General features: G+C 42.6%; 1 protein-coding gene across 1 annotated transcript in view; it reads right to left on the bottom strand.

Moving 5' to 3' along the window:
- Positions 1-4,987: 4,987 nt before the first annotated feature.
- The window catches only part of FOXO1 (forkhead box O1), a 43,566-nt gene continuing 29,154 nt past the window's right edge, over positions 4,988-19,399 (bottom strand). The window contains exons 2-3 of the mRNA XM_035898026.1: positions 9,169-10,525; positions 4,988-8,816 (exon numbers count right to left, since the gene is read on the bottom strand). Of these exons, the coding sequence (XP_035753919.1) occupies positions 9,182-10,444 (1,263 nt within the window). The 5' untranslated portion in view covers positions 10,445-10,525 and the 3' untranslated portion in view covers positions 4,988-8,816; positions 9,169-9,181. The remainder of the gene's footprint in view (positions 8,817-9,168; positions 10,526-19,399) is intronic.

The raw sequence follows: 19,399 nt of genomic DNA, 5'->3' as shown, positions 1-19,399 counted from the left end.
GCTGGCAAAAGCAAAAAAAACCCACAGTGCTTTAGTCATGGATGTGGAAGGACGGCTGGGATTTGTAACACGCTATCTTATCCCTGCCCTGAGCACAGCCTCCATAGAGCTGCTAAGGGAGGAACTGCTTGGGAAGAACAGAGATTTTTTTCTCCCTGCTGTTTTCCTTGTGCACTTTTCTCTTACAAATCTGACCATCTGTTACATCACAGCTTATTACAGTGCGAACACAATCTCAGTTGATGCCTCCCAGTGAAAGGTATCATGTAAGACCCCCAACACAGCGACAGCCAGTCCATGACCACTGGCAGAGAACTGGAAAAGGACACATGGACATTTGAAACCTCCTCACAGAAGGGTGTCGGGCAGCTGTTTCTGGCTGTACCTATTCCCAGCCCAACTAAGACTCTGAAGACACCCTTGTAAGGTCAGATCAAAGGTCCACTTACACCAATGTCTGGTCCCTGATAGTGGCCAGAAGCGGATGTGTAGGAGAAAAGAGTGTAAGGAACGGGACACGGACTGAGTAATCCCCTCCCTGGTACATGCTCCAAGCTTCCAGCAACTGGCCATTTAGAGACTTCCTGAGCTAGAGGCCACATCCGGACCATTGTATTTAATAGCCACTGATGGACCGATCTTCTATTAATTTGTATAATCCTTTTTTGAATCCATTTATACTTTTGGCCTCCACAACATCCCGTGGCAATGAGTTCCAAATTTTGATTATGTACTGTGTGAAAAAGTACTTCCTCTTGTTTGTTTTAAACCTGCTGCCTGATCATTTCATTGGGTACCCCCAGTTGTATCACAAGAAATACTGATTAATCATTTCCTATGCACCTTCTCTACAGCATCCGTGCTCTTACAAACCCCTATCACCTCATTCATCTATATGCACCCTCACTCATCCCTTCTTCTATTTAGTTGCTGCTCCTGACTCGTTGTAGCCCTGCAATACCCCCTTTGAAAGCCAAAGAGCATGCAGTATTTATGATATGGGTGCATTTTGCATGCAAGCAGTAGCACAACAGAGGTTTTCCATTCTCTTCTCCTAGTCTTATTCATACAGTGTCTTTTTGTCAGCTAATTGTGAGCTGACACTTGCAAGAAATCCTATCGCTATTCCTGCATAATGACGCACTCGTCGATTTAGGTCGTCAACCGCTTCTGCTGATCGTTATTCAAACTCACTGAACAGCACAGGTCCTGAAGGGAAGGCAGTGGCAGCTTCCCTAGTTTGGAAAAGGCAAGTACTACTCGGCACTCAGATGGGCTACCCTTTAAAGCAGTGTAGGCACTCAGAAGACCTCATTTACATCCCAGTTGTCTCAGGAACTTCAATGAGGAAAATTTCTGAAGCCACTGAAAATCCAGACAGGTTGGACCGATCACCTGTGTCCCCACGCTTGCTGACTTAGCCACATTTGTGAAGCACAGCTCCCTCCAACAGGCCACTGTTTTCCCCCATCACTCCACACTGATACTGAGTCTGTTTTACACGTTCTGTGAAGTTACCCCATGTGGAAGTCAAATCCAGCTCCTCTAATCATGCTAGGATTCGTTGCAAAGACCAGCATCATTTTTTTTTATTTATTTATTTTACTTCATTTATCTGGCACTCAGTCCTATTTAAGCAACGGGTCTCCCAGAAGTTATACTGGAGTCCGGCATATTCAATATAATTATATTGAATATTATTATTCAATGTTATTTTTGGAGTCGATACTAGCCCCATCTGCCTGGCATGCTGCTCAGTCACCAGCAGGCTCTTGGCTTGCTGTACCTACCATACCAGGACCAGTGGGATGAAGACAGACAGCTGCTCAAGAAGATTGTAGGCACGAGGGCAGCACTTCTTATTTTATGCTGAAAATAAACTTCCAGGCACATGGGCTTACATCAGCAGAGTTTGCCTGTGGCAGAATGAGACACCTGGGCTGTGGAAACCCTGTTCAGAAAGCCCTCCTGTGAAAGCCTTGCCTTGCAGACCAACAAGGCTCAGTGCAAGGGATAAAGGACACTGAGGCAGGGTGGGAGAGGGCCAGTGGTGGAGCAGCTGCATGGCCCCAAGACAAGCCCCTTCCCCAGGACCTCCCCTGCCATCCCCAAGCTATTTTCAATTTAGAAGCCCCCTGGCAGGAGAACCACAGGCCAACAAGGCTTCTCACCTCAAAGGGCTCCTAGAGTCATCCATGGAGTGAATCAGCTTTGGCTTTGGGGCTCATTTGGGCATTGAGAGGTCTGTTGTATGGGCTGAAGGAGGAGGGGGAGGCAAAGAACTTCCTTATCACAGCTCAGCCATCACCGCTGGGGCTGAAGGAAGGACACAAGGCCCTGCCTAGCCCAACTCCTCTGAGCAGGGAGGAAAGGTATAAAAAAAAAACCCCAAACAGTAACACTCTTCTCAAGTGCTGCAAAATGATGGGGTGAAGGGGGAAGAAAGGGAGGAGCAGGAAGTGGTAACTTATTTGGACTCCTGAAATGAGACTCCAGCTCTCACAGTGTTTCACAGCTCATCACTTGTTTTCACCTGGTCAAAAAGACCCAAGCAACAAATCAGCCCAGGAAGTTGTGCCATCTGTAGCTGCTGCTGGACACAACTTCAAAATCTAACTGAAAGGAAGCTCGTTTTTTTGCTACATTGAGCCCTTACTCCAGAGAAATCCAGCCTCCTTTGCCCTTGGAAGCAACCACTTGCCCTGCTTCATCATCCCAGAAACAGTTTACTACACCTGCAGAATTTCTCATCCCCCCCCCTCCCTTTCCAATGCATATACATGCATTTCTATAATAGGCTTTTCCATGAACTCCTCTGACTTCAGCAAAATTGAAGTTGACTGAGTATTTCAGAAACACTTTAGACTTCTGCCAAACTCCGCAGTTCCCTGGAAACTCAGTAAAGCTCTTGTGCAAGCTCTGGGCAGTTGCCTGCTCAGGTAGTGTCACTCTAGGGCACCGAGAAGGAAATGCAACCACTTGGAAAGGCCTCTTCATTTAAGGATGGCATGAGCGACCATAGATGAGAGCACAGCAAGGATGTAAAATGTTGAGGTTCCAAGTTATGAACAAGCTCCTTGACAGATTCTTCACTCCACAGCCCTCTTATATCCATCAGAAGCTTCCTGCAGTGCTCCTCCAGTTGTACTGCATGAAACCCTCATCCCTTTTCCCTGTGACCTCAGTGATAAACACCCACACAAGAAGATTACTCGCAAAAAATACATGCAAAATTTCTGAAAGCCCCAGGGTCCAACAGCAAGTAGAAAAACATAAAATAAAATAAGATGGGGCGCTGCCCCTGCCTCCTCATTTTAGCTATCATTTTGGCACATGCCAGAACATTACCCCAGGCAAAACATCACCAGGTAATGAACAGGGATTTGCATGCAATTCCAGCAGTGGGCATGACCACAGACGCTGCAAGTTTTTCCTTCTCAGGTTCTTCACAAAACCCATCTTTGCACACCAGCTGCACAATAAATGGCCGCAACATCTAATGCTATTTGTACTTTTAATTGGATCATCAATTGTTTCTGCACAAAACCCTGTTTATTACGTTGATGCAGAACTGACTCAGAGCACAAGGATGCTTTGAGACTTCTGTGCTTGATCAGCAGATTCAAATTCCTTGTTGCCAGATTGGCATAAATTGCTAGCCGGTCCCTTCCCAAGAGACAAGCTTTGACTCTCTCTCCTGACAGCAGTAACTAGTCATGTACCAACGAGATGTGCATCCTTTCCAACAACAGCTTCACGAACACCCAGAGAGAGTGTCTTTGGATCCTACAACCCTCCCATTCCAGAATTCAGGCTTTTCAAAATGTCAGCGAAGATATCCTCAAGCTTCCCCTAATGTGCCAAACCCCTTCCAAAATGTACACTGAAGAAAAGCAGAAAAGCTAAAATAAAGATGGAACTGCAAAGTACAAGGGAAAATTATTTTTCAAATGTCTTCAAATATTCCTATTTTTATGTGCAATGTTCTTCCATGCTCCTTAGGTCTACCTCTGCTCACTTTAAGATCAAACTGGCATTTTTGCCAGCAATTCATTAAAAGCCTGCTCTCTGCCACCCCTCTCCCTCCCCACCTGCAGGCAAGCAGGGAGCTGGGCCTCACAAGACTACTGTGGCGTGGGTGTTATTGGCTGGCTGTTTTGGCAGCCTCTCCTCCTTTCTTCCAGCTCTGTTTTGAAACACAATCTAAATTTAAAAAAAAAAAAAAAAAAGACAAAAAAGAGACAAAAGCGTAAAGCACGGCTGTGAAAGGAGCAGCACCGCGCAGGCTGGCCTATATAGACCAAATGTTCAGCAAAGAAAAAATCCGTACTCCAAGAAAAGGAAGGTATGTACTTCAGGAAGGCAGGAGGGGCAGAGGAAAGCAAGAGGAGAAAACGAGGAAAAAGAGGGCCAAGGAGAATTCGTGAAGCATCTTGCTTTAACAGGGGGAGCAAAGGGAAGAGAAAAATGTCTCTCCAGAGCCGGCTCCCTCCCACATTTAATAGCATTAGGATCTAACATGTAATTTGGACTAAAAGACTAATTCTTTCCTGCGGTTTGATGGATGTTAGTGTGCCATTTTTTTTTCTTCTTTAACAATGCATTACATAACAACCTGATACACTAATTACCATCTCATGTCATAGCAATTTTATTAAGAGCTTATACTTACAAATACCCATTCTGAAAGGATTTCAGGACTTTTTTGTAATTTTCTCTGAACTAGGCTTGTTGAAGCACTGGCAACACGGTCTGATGCTGCCTAATGCAGCTTCCCGTAACAAAGCGTCTCTACACAAAGATCTCTGGCGAGTCCTAACAGTCAGGCATGGATTCTTCTTGCGTTTAGTCTCAAAGACTTGTAAACAAGTTACTTTTAGCACACTACGTTGTGATAAAACACTGGTAACACAAGCCCTATTAGGTTCCTGTACCTGCTACAGTTCCAATTCCAGAAGCAATGCCAAGAGAGAGAAATTCCTTTATACCGAGTAATGGAAAATTTGTTACCAATTCTGCAGTTAGTGTTTGCTCGTTAATATGGTACCATCTTGCCAGGCAAGACTTGGTACCATGAGGTATTTTTCTGTATAAAATTGCTAATGCCATCAGGATTGTCCAAATGGGATCATCACCGTTAAAAAGATTACGTGGTAAGGAAAGTGATTGCGACAACGTCTGAGTAGAAGGATTACTAATCACAAGTAGAATCCTGGTACAAATCTCATTCTCCGTATACAAGAAAAGGACACAAAACCTTTTAAACATAATTTATATACATTTATGGCTTTATACAACAAACTGTCAGGGATTGTTCTCGTGTGTCTGTAGAAGTACATCAGGCACTTTTTCTGAAAATATCCACGTATGAATTTTAATTTTGCAATGTGACTAAGTCAGAGCAGTGAAGCGTTGAAGAGCTGTCACACCACTCGCAAGTAGAACTAGCAGTATGTACATGCCAATCTCTCACGATATTGCTGGTTTGTGGAACACCCTCGAAAAGGAGGCCAGTTTTAATGCCAAGTAATTTGCTTTTTGCTTGCATAAACCATGCTGCATTTTACATTATGATTACTAAAATAATAATAATAATAATGAGAATACCTTATTCAAATCAGTCATAAATTAAGGATCCTAGCAATTTCATAATGAAAATAGGAATTTCAAATCAGTAAAAAAATAAAAAAAGTACTAACATACATCCAGTGGTTTAACAAGTGCAAATTTTATACTGTTTTATAATTGGTCCAATTTTAACTTCTCTTCTTAGGGATGCTCTGTTGACTTAAGCCGATGATAAGCAATATGACTTTTGCTTATAAGTGTAGGCAAATTGTCAGTTTATCAAAGCAGAGCTTTCCAATTAATGCACCTACTACCTAAACATGTATCATATAGCTATATTATGGAAACAATACATCTTTATATTTAAAATATCTGAACAGCTCTATAATACAATAAACTTTTAATAACAGTACAAACCAGAGAAAAGTCAAAAACAAGGCTGCATAGGTAAGATCATCTGCACAATTCACAAACCAATCATTTACAACAATTCTGACAAACTAAGTTACTCCAGAAACTTGGTACTTTTACTAAAAAAGGATTTATTACTAGAGGTCACATAATGTTTGTTTTCAAGGCAGACAACATGCCCCATTCACCAGACTTCACAGTATTCCAGATTTACAATTGCAAAATATTAGAATGGCACCACCAAAAAAGAAAAAAAAAAAAATTTTGACCACACAGCCCAAACCTCTGATTATCTACAACTGCTTTCACACAATAATGAAAGGGGGCTTCCTACAGACCGCTGTAATCAAGGAACGGCTACATTTATGTTATTCATAGTTATAAAAGGAAATGAAGAAAATATCTGTATACAGTAGCAGTAAATAATAAACAGGAGGTATATTGTTAAATGTAGCATGTTCAGCTGCAACCCCATAGAGTATAGCATTAAGTACTGCTTTCTTTGCACGCAGAGGTGAATTTTATGACTGCTTTGGCCTATGCATATCAGTGCCCGTTTGGGAGCAACCATTTTTGCACATGCAGCAGAAGGAAAGATCTTCAGAAACCTATATGTGAGCCCTCTGCTTTCTCCACTGCCAGGATTTACAACTACGTCTCAGAGACCATGAATTTGATGGTGAAGATGCTACTAGAGATATTTGCTTGTAAAAGCAGGCGGCTTCACTGAGGCTTCGGCACTAAGAACATTCCATTTTGCTCAACAGAAGTTCAAAGACCAATTTCACGCTGAGGGAGACCCCGTATCACAGGACAGCTTAACATCAACCTCTGGAACTGCTGACAGCCATAATAGGGTATCTAAAAAAGTAGGACCAGCTGTAATTCGTAGTGATTTAAGCCCAACAGGGAGCTAAATGCTAGCACATCAATAAATATATCGCAGAGCCTTAGGAAAGTCATAGCAGGATCATTAAATATATGGCTTGCTACTAAACTTCATTTTCTTGGCACATCCCATTTCTTTCTCCACCACACACCATCACTACAGGGAACATATGTTTCAGTTAGTTAGAACATTTTCCAGTTGTGGGCTACATAGACAAAACAAAAATCAGTGAAAAATATTTATTTCTCCCCTTCTTCACAACACCTAGCCCTAGTACAAAACCGCTTCATCCTGTCAGTGCATAAAAAAAGCTCCAAGGATTTCTGTAACACGAATGATGTGTAGCAACCAGTGAAAAGACAGGTGAGGCCCGTTATCCACGCATCCGTGAAAACCGCATCAGAATCGGAAATCATTTATCCAAGACCCAGTCCTGAAAGTGCTCAGGTAGCTGTCAGTGTGCCCACTCCAACAAGAGCAGGTTTTTTCCACAGGAATGAGGCCTTTATCATTAATGCTCTCCCCTACCCTAAAGCTTGTGTATTTGTATAACTTTGCCACTTACTTTATCTTTCGTATTTAAAAAAAACCAGTAAGGTTTTGCCCTGTAACAGGGGGTCACAAAAGTTTTAGCCTCCCTCTGAAAAGTAGCACTTTTGCCTCTTCAGACGTACTGCGTTACAACAGAAACACTGACAGACGCTAAAACTAGTGCTAATTAAGACAAATGACAATTTTGTCATTCATTTTTCTAAAATGATGGATTTTCTCCAAAAGGTCCTGCTCTTGAGTGCACAAACATTATGAGACCTCCATGAAATAAATATAAATGTGAAGCATTGTACAAGCATCTAACAATGAATACTTAACACTTTGTGGTAGTCAGAGTTAAAATGATAGTAGAAGCAGATGACATTTCTAAAAATGCATATATAAAACTGATTAAATATTTCCTAAACATAAAGTTGTCTATATTTATACATCACACAACAAAAAAAGGGACAGAAATGTTTTGTATTCAAGATACGTATTAAGCTTTTCCTTTATTAGCACTCCCAAGTGCTAGAGAAATTTATAAAAACATGTACTTAATCCAGTTAAAATACTGTACAAAATGAAGAGGTTATGAATGCTGCCAGATCTCAGATTTATTTTTTTTTTAAGTTGCCTATGTAACAAAAGTAGACTTTAATTATAAGAAAAATAGCTTGGAAAGTATTCCAAAAATTATCTTAAGTCCAACAATAAAGTCATTAGTCTGACAATGAAATCCAGATATATTCTTGCATACATTTACATGAATACAGGTAACTTATCAAAGGGCATTTAACCTACTGTTTGCTCTGAATAGTCAGTGAGTTTAGTAGGATCATATTTAACAGGCTATTCTGTTCCCATATGAAATGTGTGGCGATTTTGTGTAAAATAATGCAGTTCGTACTGCTGCAAGGCAAGTCCACAGTTATCTCAATTCATAAGAACACAGGTAACATCAACAAAGGTCAAACTTACTTAGGGCATGAGATCATCACAGTATTCTTACAAAAGTTTATAAACTTTTCTTGGACCAAAACAGATAGTCTTAAAAAACAATTCTTCTTCTACAGATCATACTGTACAAAACCGAAAGCACAACATGATGTAAGTGAGAGTCTTTGCTGTGATTATATGGTGTAGTGAATTTGGCACTTCAGAGTAATGAAATTTCCAATGGCACAGTTCTTATCTACAGCAGCACATAACCTGCAAACCTTGGGCAAACATCCTGTACAGGAAAATACTCTGTCTGCTGCCAACTCTGACAAAAGAAAGAAAAAAGAAGACCCAAAAAAAAGCTAGTGCATGCGCACAGCTTTGTCAAGAAAATTAAAAAGGAAGGTGAAGGACATCTTTGTACTGCTTTTCTCAGTTCCTGCTGTCAGACAAGTCTGGAGAATTTAACCGTAGCCTAGGAAGAAAAAAAAAACAACAAAAAGAACAAATTAACATTCACACCAAAAGGTTAAATCTATTCAAATATGCTCAAACTACCTTTAAGATAACTTAAGTGGGAAAAAAAAATCGTTAATTGCTAGTTTCCAGCAAGTTTTTTGTTAGCCTTAGCACTCCACATGAAGTAACAGGAATTGGTACACAGCAATCCTAATGCACTGGTGCAAACTAATAAAGGACTGGAAACCCTCTGACTGTAATAGAGGCACCTCACATGCCAACACAGAAGACCACCCAGGTTTTAAGCATTTTGACATCTCTTTTCCCTTTAGTTGTTTTTCAGATTTATTATAAAAAGCACAGCTTACCTCCTACTACATCCTAGCCTGACACCCAACTGTGTGTGGTTGTCTTTACGCTGTGCTGAAAACTTTGGTTAGGCAATACACTGTCAAAGTTAAAATCTAACGTTTCTCCATCCATAAGGTCATTACGGATAATCGACTCCATGTCACAGTCCAACCGTTCAATTAACATGTCATCTAAGTCACTGGGAAGCTTCTCCTGGTGGAGGGAAACAATTCCCACCCTTCCATAGCCATTGCAACTGTTAACAGGGGCGTATGGGTTCATAGCATTCATCTGCATCGGGTGACTCATAGGCACTTGTAACGAAGTCTTCACTGTCGACAAGCGATTTAGACCTGAAGTATGTGACATGGTGTTCACTGTGTGTGACAAGGCACGACCATTAACTGCAGGTGCTGGCTGGTTATGTCCTTGGTGAGGGCGGGCATTAGGGTTCATCATTTTGTTGTGGGGTGGTTGACTGCCGTAATTTGGCATCACCGAGTTAGCAACCATCAGCACACTTTGGCCCAGCGCCCTGCCACCAGCCTGGGAAACACCAGTGTCTACTGATGCCAAGATATCATTGTGCGGCGGAGAATCAGAAGTCAGTAACTCCTTCAGAAGTCCTGCAGGACAGTTATATTGGCTCATCGATCCATAGCTTGATTTACTGTCTTGAAGAGTCTGCATAGGAATCTGGGGCAAAGAGTTCATGCTAGCTTGAGCATAGGTATATTTCCTGTAGTCTGGATTTGGTGAACCTATACTTGTGGTCGAGGATGCGAACGAGTAACCTGGTGTTTGCTGCATCAGGGTAGCAGATGAAGACTGGGTTGACACAGTCATTGACGTATTAGGAGACAAGAGATTAAGGTTATCCAAAAGATTTTCCATGTTCTCAGAATTACTCATCTCTGAAAGGCTGGGTAGAGTAGAAGTCATTTTGGTGGCTGATGATGGGTATACCATGGAGTGCACATCCCCATCTCCAAGATCATCTTGCTCTGGCAAAATAGGAGAAAGTCTTCCGCTAATCGTACTAGCGTTAGAGCTAGTTCTAGGTCGAAATGTACTCCAGTTATCAAAGTCATCGTTACTGTGAGAGCTGGGGCTTGCAGGCCACTTCGAGAACTGCGATCCGGGGCTGTCACCATTTCCCTCTTGACCAGACTGAAGGGATGCTTTTTTCTTGGCAGCTCTGCCTCTGCTTTTGGCAAACTTGCTGTTGTTATCCATGGATGCCGCTCGTCTCCTGGGAGATTTGCCGCTCTTTCCTCCTTCAGGATTGAGCATCCACCAGGAACTCTTCCCTGTCCCCTCATTCTGCACTCTGATGAACTTGCTGTGCAGAGACAGGTTGTGACGGATTGAATTCTGAAAAACAAAATAAGGTGTAAGGACCAGAGAAAACATGCTTCTTCTACGGTGTACTAATATTTGTCTTTGCAAACATACTCTCATTTTGTTAGAAAACATGGGATAATCATGAAATGGGAAAACATGCCAGTCTAGAAACATCTTTTATCAGCTCACCACTCAGAACGGGCTGAAACAAGCTTTCAGAGAGTTGCCATGTCAATTTGTCTGTTATGTGGCCTGATCATATCTGACATTATAAAAAGTTAAATAAAATACTGAAGGAGCTGTTCTGAAATACAAATTCCTCATAAAGGAGACAAAATATACCAGAAGACCAAGACAATGACTGAAGATCTCATTATCAGCTTCACTCTAATGAGCTGAACCTGATTGCATTTAGGGATTTTTTTTATTATTATTCTTATTTTAAGCCAAGATCAGGAATGATAGATCCTGTTCTGTGGTCCTTATAATGGCATCTCATTGCACACAACCCTAAACCCAGCAAACATGCCAGCCTGTGAGTATTGCCACTGAACATTAGTGAGGTTTATATTACTTGTGTTATGTGAGAAAACACATATAGAAAACCAGCTGAGGATTAAGTTCTAATTTTTATAAATAAACATCACAAATTGCCTAAGAAATCATAAGGGAGAAAGGAACGCAAACAGCATAGACAAAATTACATTTAAAACCTTAGTCTTAAAACCAACTTTCTCTTTCAAAGTCAACATTTTAATATGCAAAATTCCTGAGGGCACAACATATGTTGTGCCGAGACTGACCAGAGGTACTGAAGCTTTTCATTATCTCCTGAGCCATGAGTAACTTTTCATGTTTTGTTCTTAAATAAAAAAAAAAAAAAAAAAAAAAAAAAAAATCCAAAAATCCAAAAGCCCACAGGTTGACCTATTAACAAGAGACGACCCTGTGTGTGCATTACCAAGCTGTGTTTCTTCCTCATGTAATTTTCTGCTGAGCACATGTAAAGAACATTATATCAACAGAAAAGCTGTCCTATATTTTGACAGAATTGCTAACAAAGGGCCACAAGTTCAAAGAGTGCAGCCATAGATGTTGGTAGGAGGGTGGGACAGTAGCACAGTCTACATGGGAACCCACGGTCTGCACTAGGACTGCAATTCATACAGAACAAGAGGCGGGAACCACAAAACGGCACGTGAAATGGGTAAACCAGAAATTAGACCTCAGTGGCAGAGAAATTAATGATGCAGTAGCTTCCATTCATAGTCATTTTTAGCAGAAAAATTTGGGGAGCAGAAATGGAAGGACTGTTTCTGGAAAGCAGTAATAAGGCTGATCTTGACCAGCAGGCCAGTAGGCCAGTTATCTCAAAACACTAAATGGCTGCCAGACCTACAAAAACCCTGCTCTGTCTTTCCTGTTTTCCTACCTTTTTCCTCCCATCTATCTTCTCTGAGTTTTCAACCTCATCCCCAAGACCCACTACAGCACCAAACCATGAGGATGATACAGCTCATGGAGCTTTGCATGCCTTGCGAGGCAAACCAGAGGATGAGGGACACAGTCACTGCTCTGGTTTCTGGCTGCTTTTGCTGCATTTCCCAACCCAGAGTGCTGTCTGTGACAGCAGCATCTCCAGAAATGTCTTCCTTCACCTCCTCTACTCTACCTGTCCTCCTGTATACATTAGCTTTCTCAAAGATGCACATCTTTCCCCACTGCCTATACATCCAGCTGACAGAAGAAAAAAAGCAAAGAGGTGTGCCAGGTGAAAACAGTCCATCTCGTGGGGCCTGGCTCAAATCAGAGACAACAGGTCCAAATTCCCTGCAAGGGTCATGACGTTGTGGACCACAAAAAGCCAACCAGCCAAGGCAGGCCTGGCCACCCGCAGAGCTCAACAGGAATGGTTATTCTGGGGGTGAAGAGGAGACCTTCAGCAGATAAGGACAGCAAGGAAGCATTATGGCCCTGTGAGACCTTCCAGACAGCAGTGTCCTGAGACTATCCCCCCAGGAGTGCAGCTTCACCCCAAAGAGGGGCACAAGGCACTCTTTGACAGCAGAAGATGGCAGAACATGGCCTCATGGCAGCTCGCTGTTCAACCAGCACAGCAAGGACTCAAACCACGTGCCTAAACTCAGAAGCCGTTCCAACCTCTCCTCCCCCTCCAAAGAACCATCTTTAACAAATTCACCCAGTTAAACAAACACAGTGACAATTTGAGCATTTCTTCATTCAGTTTTGAAAGGAAGTTGTTCTCATATTAACTACTTAACCAAGAACTGTATCTCTCCACTGCAGGTAGCCCTGCAATCAAAATCTCATCTTCTCTCTAGCTACAGGCTGTTAGGGAAGGCCTTGAAATTTTATTTTCACCAGGTGCAGGTAACACACTGGGGGGGATAAGCCCAAAAATCCATCTTTGGACTTGCCCAACCGAGAAGCTTCATGAGGCCGGCCCAGCACAGCCCGTTGTTTTCACTCAAGGGCCACAGCCAAATCCCTGGCTGACAGGAGTCCAGCTCTAGAAATGTCGCAAGAAAGTTGTTCTGCACGTCTGTTGACTAAAAAAACTCCTGCGCCCGTTCATTTTTTTTACTGTATTTTGTAAACATACCCAGTTGGCTCAGGCTTACTGTTTACTACCAAAATAGGCATATCAAACACACAAAACATCAGGCAGAGAAAATACCGGGCTAAGGCGCAGTTCCCTCTTCCCTGCAACAGAAGTGTTAAATATTTAAGAAATCACTGCTATTCCTTAGTCATCAAAAATGTTATAATCTGGTATTATTGTACTGAGGACATCTGAGGTCGCTCTTTGAGTAACAGAGCTGTCTCCTAACTCTGCCAGCAATGAAAAAAAAAAAATTTTCCTAACAGGAAAAGGTTTGCGGCCCAGAGCTTGTTACATAAATTCCTGTTTTTCACGCAGCCAGCAGGACATTAAAGAAGCTATGATTTACTAACTTGGAAAAAGTGTTGAAGAGGTAAATCTTGTGAAAATATGCACTGCTGTTAATGATGTTGTGTCTACAAATCTTTGCCAGACACAAACATGACCTGATAAAAAAGTATAGTTTCAGCAGTGGATCTTGGCAGCCGGAGGATTGGCGCGGCTGGCCGGGGCCGGGGCGCTCGGCGGCACCGCCGGCCCTGGCAGGCTGTAAGACGCCTCCAGCCACGGCTTTCGGCAGGACTTTGAAGCAAAGCCTCCCAAAACCTGGCCTGAATGACACGAAAAGCAAGCTGCCACAGTTTGAGGCGGGTTTCCGCGCAGCGGCGACGCACGCCAGATCGCTCGGAGAGCATCCCCGCTGGAATTTTATCAAAACTTCGTCAGGACGGCAGCAGGGCTGCTGCCACCTGTGGGGTGTTTCCTGGGATTGAGTCTCCACCTTTGAGATAAAGCCTCCACTCCTGTTTGGTCTGCAAACTGACTTCATGCCATACTTCGGCATACGGACCAGGAACTGTAGATATGCTTAGCGCTACTCGCTGATTTAAGAGCCAAAATATGCAAAAAACAGTATTTGCTAAATGCAATGTGATGAGCGCACACAGCAGCTAATAAAACTCATGAAGCTGAGAAAACGATTCCTTTGAATCTACACGTTTATATCATTCAGCTGCATTTCCGACATCTCCAACAGCCAAACCATGCAGCCCTGCTTGCTGCTCTTCTAAGCAACAAATAACCTCAAACTGCTTTATGATTTAAAACAATTAAAGAAATAAACATCTCAGCCATTTAATCCTTGGGTGCAAGCAGCTCTGCTGATATCTAATACTGCATTTAAACCCAAGAGATATTCCCACTAAAACACGCAACTTAAGCTTAACCTGACTTACTGCTGAAAGAAATCATATCCCTACTACAATTAAAGTCAAAGTATTTAATTATTTTTTCAGCAAATGGTTTTGGTGTTTTACTAAAGAGAAACACCCAAAAACACAGTTGCTTTGTTAAACCTGACAACACTGTAGGCCTGTACTTACCAAAGAGAGACCATACAGGTACACGGGCCATCTTTCCTCCACCCCAGGCCTTGAAGTAGAGCAGACCTCCTGTTTAACCCCACTGAAAACCTCTCCAAGCAGGATCTACCTGTGGATCTGTGAGTATCCGGGGAGCTGCAAGACCTAAACCTTGCAAAAGCACCTACGGGTGCCCATGGTCTCTCCCACCCTCATACACACAGGCACAGACAGCACCCGTTCAGCCACAGTGCTGCCATAGCCACCGAAAGGGAGAGCAAGGGATGGACACGACAGTCAATACATTTTTCAAAAACAAGTGGATTTGCTACCAAGGTGCGTATGCTGATGGTATAGCACTAAAGCACACCATGGCATCTCAGAAAAGAGACTCACCAGTAACTAGTAACAAAGGCAGAAGGAGTTGGCCTCTGGAGGCAGATACAGCCATAACAGAGTGGGACGTCATAGAATCATAGAATCGTTCAGGCTGGAAAAGACCTTTAAGATCGTCAAGTCCAGCCTAACACTGACATCCCACCACTAAACCATGGCCCTAAGGACCACATCTACCCATCTTTTAAATACCTCCAGGGATGGGGACTCAACCACTTCCCTGGGCAGCCCATTCCAATGTCTGATAACCCTTTCAGTGAAAAAATTGTTCCTAATGTCCAATCTAAACCTCCCCTGGCACAGCTTGAGGCCATTTCCTCTTGTCCTATCACCCGTTACCTGGGAGAAGAGACCAACACCCTATAAGAGTCCTCTGACCATAAGGTCATAAGTGGCTATAAGAGCAAGACTGCTTCCATAATACACAAGTCAGGCATTTCTATTAAAATTAACAGTCTAATGATTGCCCACCAATTTTCCATTCAGAAGATATCTCAGCAGTCCACTGCTTCCTACACTTCATCCAAGGGGATAGTCTACACACATTGCTGGTCAGCTTGTGCTACCATCAGCTGAAATGGCTGCAAATACAGATTGGGACACAGTATCTGACCGTAGTTTTCAGATCTCTCCAAACAATATTGATTTGGAAGCTGGAGAGAAACTTCCAGGGAATACATCACTCAAGACTGCTTCTGTCATGACCCTCTAAGATAATCACAATTCAAAAAAAGGAAAAAAGAAAAGAAAGAAGGGTGGAAATTGCTTTTATTTGAACTGATAGCTTGAGAATATTACAATAAGAACATGCCTGGCAAGAAAGTCAGGGTTGAGGACCGGTAGGAGAGAAGTTCAGAGACCCATCACTCTAACATCGTCACTGTAGAGAGGTGTCCGCTCTGATCAGCAGTGGCTTGCACATGAGCCAGCTGTAGAGACAACACCAAAACAGAGAAGGGACAACCCCAGGATTTCCATATGCTGTTACAGAGGACATCAGACCCATATCCCAAGGTCTGTGTACGGGGATTCCACAGCAGGTCCAGATGTTCAAATCACTCTCATCTTGGAGCCTCAGTGGTGAGCACCACTCTAAAAAGAAGTCATAAAAAGACCTTCTAGGAATGTATGCAAAGGACAAGAAGTTCGCCACCACACTTGCTCAGGGTTCCTTCAGCATTAACAGCCAGACAGCAGCAGCAGGGGCTAACTGTGGCAAGTGGCACCACACAGCATCTATCCAAGGCTAAGCTAGACCATGCCCGGTGAAACAGGCAGGTCTGCTTGGAACAGTTACATTGCCTGCACTTACTTTGCTGTGGTTTCCAACCATCCTGCCAAGTTTGCAGGGGCAGGGTGAGGAGGCTAAGGAAGAAAGAGAACATCAAGAACTCCAGATGCACCAGATTTTCCTTTGGTACAACAGTCTGGTGTAAGGCAATCCTGTTTGTCTTATCTAATGAATATGAGATACAAGAAGTTCAGATGCAGATGCACATGGAGCTTGGGTTTACCTCAGGGCTAATGCTGGACACCCAAAAGTGTTTGGTCAACAGACAGCACAATTGTTCGTAAAACAGCCTGAGCCGTACTTCTCTCTCAAAAGCGTTCCTGATGCTACAATGTTCACCGACACAACTGTACATCTGACTGCAGTGTCAGAGGCTTCAAATGCTAATGAAATAGCTCTCTTTGCCCCTCAATTGCAGTATTATTTGATTACAGCTCAGAAACCTTCCCTGCTGTCGGACGAGAGCATGGACAGAAAGCATGTCACTTAGCCTCAGGTCAAAGAATCAAATTTAGAAGATGCTGGCAATTTGCCACCTGCAGCTGCATGAAGGTGGAAGGGCAGGATTTCCTCCTAAACAGGTCATGCTTTTTTGGGTCCTTTGTTCTTGGGGGGGGCAGTGCGTTTGTTTGACTTCATTTTTGTCCTGCGCTGTTATACAGTTAAGTGTCAGCTAGAAAAAGTGCAGAAACACGTCAGTCTTACTAGAGGGACCTTGCACTGTTTCTCTGTGCTTTTCATTACAGATGGTGGCATAGCAAGAGTCTTTCCTAGAACACCACCCATGAAACACTGTCTCCAAACATGGAGATACTTCTGTAGACGGTTTCACTGGATAAGATTTCAGCGATGTATCCCTTGTTCCCTGGGTGAATGTACAAGAATGGGACAGACTCTTCTGTTATCACTATACAGTCACTATACATGTCTCTCCTGCACAGAAGGGGGTCTCCTGTGACCACATGTCAGTGGCATTAACCTAAGTCCTGTGCACTCTGCACTTAAGTCCACAGATCTATACTATCCTACACTTCCTTCTCATAGCTGCAGAAGACTAAAAAACTTTGGACACCAAAGGGGCTTGCCCATCCTCCAGGTTGTATCCTGCTGCCACATGTGGCACCAGGGACTGGACAGGATTTCGCAACCACTGGAGCTTTCTCCTCTGGAACATGGTATGTAGTAACAGAAAAATACATGCACAGCTCCAGACATTGATGTTTAAAGGACTTGGCTATGCAGACTTAGGTGTCAGAACTGACAGCTCTACTGACGTGTATTTGAGTAATTCCCCATGGCTATCCCCAGACACCTTCCCCTTCATTCTAGGCAGACTCCTCTGAAGCACTTTCCTATAATGGCAGTTTGGACATTTCTAATGAGATGGTAACACCCGCCTACTTCCTCTATATGGGCATTTAGAAAGAATGAGCATTTAAACCATTAAAAAGGTAAAGCATAAAATGGGAAGTATACACCCACAGGGCAAGCACACTCTTAGGTGCTGTTCAGATGTGACGACTCCCAATCAAAACTTCTTATGACCATCCTTATGTTTTCTGTACCTCCAAGGGAGAGACAGAGCTACAACCAGGTTAATGATCGTCTATATTGATGCCAATATGCCATTTTATAACCACATTTATTTCTATAACTACAATACAGTCATGATATAATATCAACACAGCATACACCAAATATATAAACATTTGCTAGCATTTCAAAGCCGAGGAAACTAAGTGACACTGATTAGGAAAAACAACAGACGAAGATGCATATGAAAATTGTGAGATATTTAAAAGCGATTTGTCAAATGGAACTTCCTCCCTCTCTGGTAAAATCATCTGGGAAGCCAAGACAGCCAACAGGTTTGTCTAAAAGCTATCGGTTTTCAGGGGTGAAAGAAGGGCAACAATAAGAAGGCAGCACAGTGTTACAAAAAAACCAAAAGCAAATAGCCATCAGGATAAAACAAAAGTTGCGAAGTGTAGAAAATAAGGGAAGAAATAAGTATCAGATGAAAAAAATTCAAAGCTAGCTGTCAGACCTCCAGCCTTCGCAAGCAGCCTGTGCTGCAATCACATCAGTAAGGCAAAAACAGCGAAGCGGGAGGACGCTGTGTAACCTTGGTGCCCTGACATCAGTCCCAGGTGCTAGCCTAGAAAAGCTGATAAAGGATACATTTAATAACCATCAGAGGTCAAGGATTTAATTGACATCTTTTAAAACTGTCCTATAGGATATAAGCCATCACGTGTACAAGAAAAATATGGTCAAGAAAGGTAAGTGAGAGAACACCTGCAGATACACCAACGCCACACCGACTGACAGCGCAGCCAAGATGAGCACCGCGCAGCACTGCTAATGTGCGCTCATCAGAGGGATTAAAACCATTAAAATTATCTGTAGTGCAATAAGCAGTGAGGAAGGCCGCTGCGATTCATGACGGGCAGGTATCTCTCCTACAATTACTCACTGCAGGCTCCAACGCAGCGACCTGGAATGCGACTGTAGGGGGTGATGCAGGCACCACGGCAGCAGTAACGGTTTGAGGCAAAGCTGCCCTTGAATGCAGAGCGCAAGCAGGTTATTGAGAGGAAAATCACAATTATAAGCAAAGTTCATTTAAATAAATAAATAAAAACTTGGAGCGGTAAACTAGTAGTCCATCCATACAATGCCAGGATGACTAATAGCTTAAAATTTTATTCTGCGACTACAGTAGAGAGAGACTAAGGGGTGTTTATTTTTTTTCAGCCAGTGGGAATAATTATGATCAGTAGGACAAAAAAATGTTAATCACTCATTTCCTGTTTAACAGACAGCCTGTTTCACCTCTGCCACTCTCCACGGTTACACCCAATTCATCACAAAGACTACAGCACTGTTTATAGAATGCTTCCCCCTTTTTTTCTTTCTAAAACTAAGCTGCCTTTTATTGACATTCGTTAACTCGCATGAAGAGGTACAAATGTGTATACCTGCTAAATATATCAATACTAAGTAGACCAGCAGATCATCTTAAAAGTAACACTAGAAACACGTTCTCATCAATAAGAAGCAATAAGGTGCAAAATAGGCCAAGGTCCAAAGTAAACCACAGAGGTGAGAAACATAGTCTGAAAACAGAGCTCATTTTCTGCATTGGCCTTTGTGGACATGCAGAGACTACTGAGACATTTAAAAAAAAAAAAAAAAAAAAAAAGAAAAAAAAAAAAAAAAAAAGAAATTAT

The sequence above is a fragment of the Egretta garzetta genome, unplaced genomic scaffold (genome assembly GCF_000687185.1).
Source record: "Egretta garzetta isolate BGI_Z169 unplaced genomic scaffold, ASM68718v1 scaffold377, whole genome shotgun sequence".
Taxonomy (NCBI): Eukaryota; Metazoa; Chordata; class Aves; order Pelecaniformes; family Ardeidae; genus Egretta; species Egretta garzetta.
The sequence above is the reverse complement of the archived record's forward strand: the minus strand, read 5'-3'. Positions and strand labels throughout refer to the sequence as shown.